Here is a 10224-nt window from a genome sequence, read left to right as displayed (position 1 = left end):
AAAGTTTTTTTTTTTTTTTTTTTTTTTTTTTTTTTTGGTACTGGGGATTGAACTCAAGGCAGGCGGCAGAGCCACTGAGCTAAATCCCCAGCCCAAGACAAAATTTTAACAAGCTGCACTGTTATTAACTGTTATTCTATCATGGGGGGAAGAATGCTGGGAACTGAACCCAGGGGCTCACTAATGCTACAAAGGGGTTCTACCACTAATCTATGCCCTAACCCTTTCCCAACTTTAATACTTTGTAAATTGCCCACACTAGCCTGGGACTTGAAATCCTCCTGCCTCAGCCTCCCAGAATCTGAGATTATAAGTATGTACCACAATACCTGGCTTCACTATCTTTTGATAAGGATTAACTTAAATTATATTCATAATAATAGAACTTATTTTCTTCAAAGAGTTTAAGTAAAATTCATTACTAAAGGAAATTTAACATAATTCCATCAAATTTAACCTGCAGTTATACATACAGTTTTCAGACAGAGATCCACAGCTTCTGTATACAATTCTACAGCTTCATCAACATTCTGTTTTTCATCTTCATCAAAAGCTTGTGTAACAAGAAAATGAGCACGCTCTAGGTCTAATTGATGTTTTGATTTCAAAGGACCAACACTTTTTGACTGAACTAGGACAAGAAGGCATATACAGGATTACTCAAACACAGAAGAGAACAGTACAACATTTTAATAATTTAAAATGTTCTTTACCAAATTCTATAATCCTGTATTTAAAATTTTAGTGAACTACATATGTAAAAATAAAACTTAATAACTCCCCTGTCATGGCCCGTATCTAGATGTCCCACCAAAGCCTCACAAAGTTGTAGGCGGAGCTTGAGGTGGCTGGATCAAGCAAATGTGACACTGGGATAAGGATGTGACGCTGGGTGTGTGTGCTACCCTAAGGGCAGGTATCCCAAATAGAACATAAGGGACAGAAAGGGAGCTGTTGTCATTGCTTGCTGCTTCTGCGCTACTTCACTCTTTTGCTGCCTTCTGCCACCATGAACTGTTTCTCCTCTGCGATGCCCCTCTGCTGTGCCACCCTGCCTTGGACCAGCCAACTATGGAATGAAACCTCTAAAAACTGAGTCAAATAAACCTTTCCTCCCTTAATTCTGTGTCTGGTATTTTGTCTCAGCAACAAGAAAAAGTAAGACATCCCAATAGCCCTTTCAGAGATGGAGCTCACTACACTGCCAGGCTAGCCTCACACTGTCCACCCTCCCACCTCAGCCTCCCATGCAACCAAGTAGCTAGAAATTACAGGCATGCCCCACTGCTCCACCTCCTCTCCTTTAAATCTTCATTTTAAGCTTCCTGAAACCAGTTGTTCAATTCATCACACAATAGATACCAAAGACAAGGAGTATTAAAAATGTTTTATTTAAAAAGTTCTTTTCCCTGAATCTGCTTCCCTATCAGCACTCCCTTTAATTAAAAAGTAAAACATATCACAGAGAAGTATGTGCACCCATGTTTATAGCGGCACAGTTTGTAATAGCTAAATCTTGGAAACAGCCTATTTGCCCATCTGTTGGAAAATGGATAAAGAAGTTGTGGTTTTTCTATAAAATGGAATATTACTCAGCCATAAAGAACGAGAAAATAGATTCATTCATAGGAAAATGGATACATATTGAAGATATACTCCTAAGTGAAATAAATAAGTCACACATGTGTAAACACCAAATAGTTTCCCTGGTGTGAATAATGTGCAGCAATGCATAAGATTCTAATAAGATTACTGACATTTAGAAATGGGAAGAAAGGAGCTAAAGGTGTAGGGAAGTTGGGATGGGTAGGGGAAGAACAAAAAGGGAAAAGAAAAAAATGTGAGAGAATGAAAAGATGAAAATAAAGTGTTTGTAGATGGGGAGGGGAGGAGGGGGTGAAGGGAGGGCAGAGGTAAGGAGAAAAAATGAGAATCAAGACTTGCCATGTAGAGAGGTACATGATCCCAACAATGAATGTAACTGTACTGTATCCCTAAAATGTACCAATAAACTCAATAAAATTAAAAAAAAAAAAAAAGTAAAACATAGGAGTCCTCTTAACATTCCCCTTAACCTGAAAGAAGGCAAATACTTGGAAAATACTAAATCTTAAGAAACTCCATTTATTTTAAAGTAATTAAAATTTTTTTTCAGCACAGACAATAACTCTGTGATATACCAGGCATGATGATAAAAGTTCCTGCTTTTCTTATTTACCTGGATCAGGAAAAAGCCATCATGTTTTTATTGTTCTTTGAAATAAATATTTCCTCTTGCTTTTAATATAAAGATATGCATTTGAGAGAAACTCATCTAAAGTAAAGATCCCTTACCACTAACAATAAACAGACAATCAAATTAAAAAGTAGACAAAGAGCCGGGAGTGGTGGTGCACACCTGTAAATCCCAGCACTCAGGAGGCTGAGACAGGAGGGATAGCTGGGAGTTCAAGACCAGCCTGGGCTACACAGTGAGTTCCAGAGCAGTCTGAACTAGACAGTGAAACCCTGTCTCAAAAAACAAAAAACAAAAAAAGTAGACAAAGGCTCTCAAAAGACACAAAAGATATTCAAATGGCCAACTCAAAAGATGCTGAACACACTAGCAATCAAGCAAATGCTCGATGCTACTTTGTATCCATTAGGATGGCTAAAATAAGATACACAATAAGTGTTGGTGATGATGTGAAGGAACCCTGCTATATTGCTGGTAGAATCATACAATGGTGTAGCAATTTTTGAAAACAGTTTGGTAGTTCTTCACAGAGTTATCCTATGACCTGCTATTGGGTATATATCCAAGAAAACTGAAAGCATACTTTCACACAAAACTTGTAAAACACTGTTTATAACAGCACTGTTCACAACTGTGAAAAGATGGGAAAAAACCAAATACCTATCAACTTACACACTGAATATTATTCAGCCATAAAAAAGAATGAAGAGGGCCGGGGATTTGGCTCAATGATTCCACCACCTGACTTGCAAGTGCGAGGGCCTGAATTCGATCCCCAGTACCAAAAATAAATAAATAAATATAGATAGATAGATAGATAGATAGATAGATAGATAGATAGAATGAAGAACTGATACTTCCTACAACATGGGTAACCCTTACAAACATTAAAAGTCAGTGAAAGAAACCAGACAACAAAAGAATTGATTGATTCCACACTGAATGATTCCATTTACTGTACATGAATGATCCAGAATGTCCACCCATAAAGACAGAAAGTGTATTAGTGATTCCTAAGGGATAGGGGTTGGAGAAATGGGAAGTGACTGCTTATAGAGGTTTCTTCTGGGATGACAAAATTCTAAAATTAGACAGTGACTGTCCTTGTACAACTCTAGTAACAAAACATATGTAAACCACATTTGTACTGAACTGTTATACTTTAAAAGGGTGAATTTGCCAGTCGTGATGATACATGCACATAATAAGGCTCAGGGAGGCTGAGGCAGGAGTGTCAAAAGTTCAAGCCCAACATGGGCAATTTAGTAACTGAGCAAAGATCTGTCTCAAAATTAAAAAAAAAAAAAAAAAAAGTAAAAGTAAAAGGGCTGGGATATAGCTCAGGGCAAAAGACGTAGGTTCAATCACAAGTGAGTGGATAGGGCATGAATTTTATGGTGAGTGAATTATACCTCAAAAGGCCTATTAATTCTTAAAAGCTTTATATTTTGTTAGTTTCTTAAAGATATGTTTTGAAAACTTTAATGCTCATTAACACTTCTCTTGAGGTATGTGATAATTTCATCCATAAAATGAAGACACTAAAGCCCCAAAATATTAATCTAGCCCGGCCCAGGGTTTCTTTAGCCTTGGCATTACTGATATGTTGTACTGGGTACTCTGTTGTAGAGGAACGTACTATGTATTTCTATTTCTAGCAATACCCTGGACCTTTATTCAATTAGGTACCAGTGGCATACTCCCCAATGCACCCAGCAGTACACACACCATCTCTCCAGACACTGCTAAGGTCCCTGGCTGAGGTACTGCAAAATCCTTCCCATTAAGAACTACTGACCTAGGCGAGGGTTTCCTAGCTACAAACAAAAGGCTAAAGAATCAAATTAAATCTTTTAATTCCAAATCTCAATCTCTTTACGTTATACTAGTCCATTTCAAACTGTTACCTTTCTCCACCCAGCGGCCAACTTATCTTCTGTGAGTCTGACTCCATGAGCAAACTAGGTTTTTAAAATTGGGGTTCTGAACAGTACTTTTTGAAAAAGGATTATTTTGCCTAAAATAATAAACCATTTCTCTTCAGATTACATACACTACATTTACTGAACAAAATGGGGAAAAAAACTGGTGAAACAACTAAGGTGATCGGCTTTAAAAACTCTTTTTGAACTTGTTTTAATGATAGGTCTTTAATGATACTCTTCCAGAGATTAGGACTGTTTCATCTGAGCCTGAACATCAGTATTTAGAATGTGCTTTTCAAAAATCAAATTCAACCTGTTGTTTTTTGCTATGTTGCTCAAGTTGGTCTTGAACTCATGGGCTCAAGTGATCTTCCCACTTCAGCCAGACTGCTGGGACTACTGGTGTGTTCGCACCCAACTCAAATGTAATTTTTTAGGTTTAGCTGTATTCAATACAAAGTAGAAAGAATTTAATTTTCTAGTAAAGAAAATTAATGATTCATTTTTTTTCCCCAACTGCTGTAAGAACTTCAAGGGTTAAAAGAACACTCTGGTGTGTAGCCTTTGATAAAAGTGTTCCTGAATATGTGCACATACAGAAAGGGAATACGAAAATATTCCTTTAGTTACCAATGTTTCTACTTCTCAAATATTATCCAAGTCTGGTCTAACATTCAACATGTTTCAGAAAGAGATTTCCACGATAATGCAATGTTTGTATTTCTCTCTCCATATCTGACTAATGGCTGCCTAAGGACCCAATACTTACCAGACACCCCAAATATTCACTCAATAAATGGTTGTTGAAATAAAGTGAAACAGAGATGAAAAAAACCAGAGAGATCATGGAAGCAGGCATTAAAGAGTCCTTTCTATACTTCAAAGATAATTTTAAAACAGCTTATGAAGCAAAGCTGGGAAAATGAAGTTCCCCTGAATCACATAATATTTTTCTTTGAACTTTTTAATTTTTATTGGCAAGTGTTTGCAGTGCATGTTCATCATGGAGACTTGGTACAAATATATAACACATCTTTTTGCAGTGTTGGGGACTGAACCCAGGGCCTTGGGCATGCTAGGCAAGCACTCTACCACAGAGCTACACTCCCTAAATACATGAGTCAGTATAACTTCTTATCAAGTAAGGACTGACCCAAAGGCAGTCCACTGTTCAATATACGCAATTTCTGGGCATTTTCTTGAAGTGAGCTTTTTTTTTTTTTTAAGAGGACTACTGTAACAGAGAAGCAGAACGAATTTACTTTATCCTAATTATGTGCTTTATCACTGGTCATGTTTAGAATTAGTGGTAGCAAGTAGCACAAAGTCTATCAGAGTAAATATTCCTCTGCTTGTGGCTGAATTATTCAGGGGTTAAAAGTCATCCCAAGGGCTAGATGCACACTTACAATCCTAGCACTCTGGGAGACTAAAGCAAGAGTATGGAAAGTCTGAATACAGCCTGGGCAACTTAGCAAAAGCCTATCTCAAAATAAAAAAGGGCTGGGTATGTAGTTCAATGAGAAGGTTCTGGATTCAATCCCTATACCACCCTTCCTCCAAAAAAAAAAAAAAAAAATCCCCCAAAAAAAAAAAAAAAAAAAAAAAAATCAGCTCTGCAACGTGCTACATCACAGCCCTTTCTTCTTTTCTTTAAAACAGGGTCTCAAAAAATTACTAAATTGAGCAGGCTGGGCTCAAACTTGTGATCCTCCTGCCTCAATCTTCCAGAGTGCTGAGATTACAGGAACGTACCACCACAGCCAGAAGTCTGTGCAAACTGCTGCTTGGCCTTTTGACTATGCATACTTCTATCACAGCACTTGCCACAGTGTTTACAGAAATAAACAGAAGCTGTTCCAGGTCTCTGCTTACATGTTATTTTTCCAAGGTATCATTTAAAGAGTTCAGCAGAGTCCTCTTGAGGCAGAGGACACTGACAAAGAAGAGAATGGGCCTATGAATGGTCTTCAAACACTGAAGAGGATTAGTCAATTTTAATGTCAAAAGAGAGGAGGGCTGGGGATTTAGCTCAGTGGTGCCGCCAGGTGGCAAGCACAAGGTCCTGAGTTCAATCCCTGGTACCTAAACTAAAACAAACAAACAAAAAAAGGGCATATGTCAGATATCTAAAAAGCAGACTCTAACAGGGCCCTAATCCTAACTTTGCCGATGATAAATTACATCTCTGGGAAACTGAACTCTGTTATCTGTAAGATTTCTCTCATACAGCTATCTTGTATTTCCCTACCATGATTTTTAAAAAGAGGAATGAGCAGAAAATGAGGATCAAACCACAAATGAAGAGAAACACATGGAAAAGATGTAATAGGAGAGAAAAAATACAGTGACAACTTGAGGAGCCTTACTAACCTGCAGAATGTAGAGCCTGAACTCTTTCAAGATACTCATTTATTTTTTCTTGAATATGTTCTAGACTTGATCCTGCCATCTCAGCATAAATTAAGGCCTGTGCTGCTTCCTAAAAATAAAAATAATTCAAAGAAATCAAACACATGCATTACAACTTGAATTTTCATTACCACTTTCCAATTCGCTGTAAGATTCCAGGAATGCCAAAACATTAGTATATATTTGTGACACATAATGACTAATTATCTTGGTATACATATCACATCCTCATCATTTTTACTCCCCTTTTCCTTCCAAAGAACTTCTTTAAGATATTTTTTCATAAAATAGTTATGCAGCCTTCCAATACCCTTTCTTCGGTTTTCAATGTTCTCAATTTTCATATACCACTGAAAGTTTAAGCACTCAAGTACGTACATTAGAAAATTGATTACAAACACTTCTTTAGAATAGCTGTAATAGCCATGCTTTGTTTTCCTTAGCCACAGGTCAGATCTTAAATTGTATACTTTGAAAAGATAAATTAAACAAATAATTATCATCAAAATAAAATTAAATATCAAGATTGTAAGAAATTAAAAAGCCAGACACAGCAACACATTCCTGTTACCCCAACACTGAGGCTGAGGTAAAAGGATCACAAGTTCAAGCCCAGCCTGGGCAACTTAGCAAGAACTTATCTCAAAATAAAAATTCAAAAAGAGCTAAAGGTGCAGCTCAGTGTAAAAGCCCTAGGTTCAACCTCTAGTACTGCAAAAATGCAGTAAATTATAAAAGTGAATTCTCTCACAAAGCATTTTTCTGCACAGAAAATACTGTCAAAGGATGGCACATATTAAAGCAGATTTACATGATACAAATTTATTTTAATTAAGAAAACCTGGCTTAGGTCCGGGGCTTTAGCTCAGTGGTTCCATTGCCTGCCTTGCAAGCACAAGGTCCTGAGTTCCACCCCCAATACCAAAAAAAGAGAAAGAAAACCTTGCTTCTTCCAGTTATTCTGTAACTTCCATGGCCCGTTATGCTATGATCAGTGAGGAAGAGCTTCCATTCTCCCCACCACCAATCAAGGGAGGCTACCACTGCTACCTCCTAGAAAGGGCAGAGGTTTCTCCACATAACAGCATCTTCTCTGCAGTGTCCCAAGCATGCACTACACATTATGGGGGCTTATGCCTGTTAGGCTCCAAAGAGGCCATCTACTGAGCATCATTTTCTGAATCCAGTTATTTCAGCAGGAGTTCTGAACCTAACAAAATCAGTAAGAAAGATAGTTTTGACATTAGTGGAAATTCAACCTAAAGGCGGTGGTATGATATGAGTTTCTCAGATTCCATGACTCAGGTATTCCAAGGAAAAAAAACGTAACTCTGCATATAAATATTAAATATTCTATCTCAGGCAGGCATAATACCAGAGTTAGGAGGCTGAAGCAGGAGGATCACCTTAAGTTCCAGGCCAGCTTAGGCTTCATATTGAATTCAAGGCCAGCCTGAACCATAAAGACAAACTGTCTCCAAAAAATCAAATTATATAAACATTATATCTTACTTACAATCATTATCTAAATGCATCCTAGTTACATTTTGATAAACTGAATATTCTATGTATAATTTTCTTACCCTTTCACTGGTACCATACAAATACTGATTTTCAAGTAATTATTTTGCTTTTAAAAATTGGAATTTTAAAATTGTATGTTTTATTTTACTCATTTTATTTATGTTCAAAAATGACTAGCTGGGGCCAGGGATTTGGCTCAGTAGTTCCGCCACCTGCTTCGAAAGCGCAATGACCTGAGTTTGATCCCCAATACAAAAAAACCCTAGCTGGCATGGTGGCACATGCTCGCAAGCCCAGCAGTCTGGGAGAAAGAGTAGGAGGGTCACAAACTGGGACCCAGGACAATTTAGTTACTCAGTAAAACCCCTGTTATGACTTGTATCTAGATGTTCCCCCAAAACTACATGCTCTCTCATATATGGGCTTTTCAGTGCTGGCTGGATCTATGGTGTCTGACACTGGGATTAAAGGTATGTGGCATTGAATTACTTCACTAATTGGTTCATCACAGTCTGGGTGTGGGTAATCAGAAACCTCATCCTGAGTGTGGGTGATACCACCCAAAAGGCTTGTAGCATGGATGGGATAAAAGGAAAAGACAGGCTTGCTTGGCGGCTGCTGCTGCTATTCACTGCCTTCTGCTTACCACACCATGGACTGTTTCTTCTCTGTGATACCTCTGCCATTCTACACTGCCTTAGAACCAGCTAACAACTATGGACTGAAACCTCTACAAAAAGTGAGCTCTTTTAAACTTCAGCTGTCAGGTATTTTGTCTCAGCAATAAGAAAAGTAACTAAGACAACCCCTATCTTCAAAATAAGGTTGGGGGGTGGGGGGTGCTGGGCATATAGTTCAATCCAAAGGCACTGGGTTCAATACCCAGTAAGACTACCAATTTAAACAATTGCTTAGGACAGCAACAGGGTAAACAACACTGAACAAACTGATAAGGTTTATGAAAATAGTTTCCAGAAGTACTTTTTACTTTCTTAAGAATGAAATAGTCTTCCTAAGTGATGATGTATGTAATCCTGTAGGAAAAGAAGAAACACTGCATTATTTTGCCTTAGAAGTTATTTTTATGTGGCAATACTTTAACCTATTATTAATTTCACAAAACTAAAACTTAAGCTATGCCTGGTGGCACATACCTATAATACCAGCACTTGGAAGGCTGAGGCAGGAGGATCACTATAAATTCAAAGCCAGCCTGAACTACATAACAAGAACCTATCTCAAAATAAATAAATAAATATATTTTTTTAAAAGAAATACCACTGTGTAAAACTGTAAAAGCAAACAAAATTCCAGAAGGAATGATTCTGAAACACACCAGGTCTCCTATGAAATCAATAAAATAATGGTCCGGAGCACACAGCGCTTTCTTGGTAGTACATGGGCTTATGAAAAAAACTTACTACCATATTATCAAGTATGGCATTCTGAAAGAAAAGGTAATAGTATTATGAGGATATAGTTACCTTGGCATCTAGCTAAGATGGAGAGATGTGCTCCCAAATCCTTAGGGCTGGAGAGCAAAGAATGGACTATAGAAGCTCAGTCTTTGATTTAGCAATTGTGCCCCATGTAATTCATCCAAAAGAACTACCAAGAAAATCTGCCAAGCACTACTTACAAGGATATTAACTGTGCAGTTACTTAGAATGCCGAAAAATAAGAATGACACTACCTCTGCCTAATAGGCTGTAAATTATGGTACATGCGCGGAATGAAACATTCTGCGGCTGTTACTGTAACAGTAAATTTCATACTTTGGGAAATGTTTTACAAAAAAAAAACCTACTTGCAGAACAGTATAAAGTTACGAAAAAACAGTGAAAAAGCTGTAAACACCTATATAGGTATATACAGAAACCATAAAGATATATGCATCAAAGGTTAAGAGATGGGGTTATGCGTTTCAATTTACTTTCTATCTAGTTTCTTCAACGAACACGCATAATCTTGGTATGTATCACAGAGCACTCCCGGCTGGCTATAAATCAGCCGAAGGACAGCAAGAATTAGCCACCAACTCCTCGACCCCGCCGCCGCCGCAGCAGCTCCTGGGGGACCCCTGCCAGCCCAGCCCGCAGACGGGGGCGGCTCTCCGTCGCCGACCGA

The 10224-nt window shown here is 37.9% G+C and overlaps 1 protein-coding gene across 2 annotated transcripts in view; it reads right to left on the bottom strand.

The window, feature by feature from the left end:
• Positions 1 to 6665, bottom strand: part of Capn7 (calpain 7) — a 37835-nt gene extending 31170 nt beyond the window's left edge. The window contains exons 1-2 of one of the 2 annotated variants that reach the window (XM_010643111.3): positions 6535 to 6665; positions 474 to 631 (exon numbers count right to left, since the gene is read on the bottom strand). In XM_010643111.3, the coding sequence (XP_010641413.1) occupies positions 474 to 631; positions 6535 to 6613 (237 nt within the window). In that variant the 5' untranslated portion in view covers positions 6614 to 6665. The remainder of the gene's footprint in view (positions 1 to 473; positions 632 to 6534) is intronic. The other variant, XM_033756950.1, reaches the window with a different exon arrangement.
• Between the last annotated feature and the right edge of the window lie 3559 nt (positions 6666 to 10224).

This window comes from Fukomys damarensis, unplaced genomic scaffold (assembly GCF_012274545.1).
Source record: "Fukomys damarensis isolate Sample0158 unplaced genomic scaffold, DMR_v1.0_HiC HiC_scaffold_28, whole genome shotgun sequence".
Classification (NCBI taxonomy): domain Eukaryota; kingdom Metazoa; phylum Chordata; class Mammalia; order Rodentia; family Bathyergidae; genus Fukomys; species Fukomys damarensis.
The sequence above is the reverse complement of the archived record's forward strand: the minus strand, read 5'-3'. Positions and strand labels throughout refer to the sequence as shown.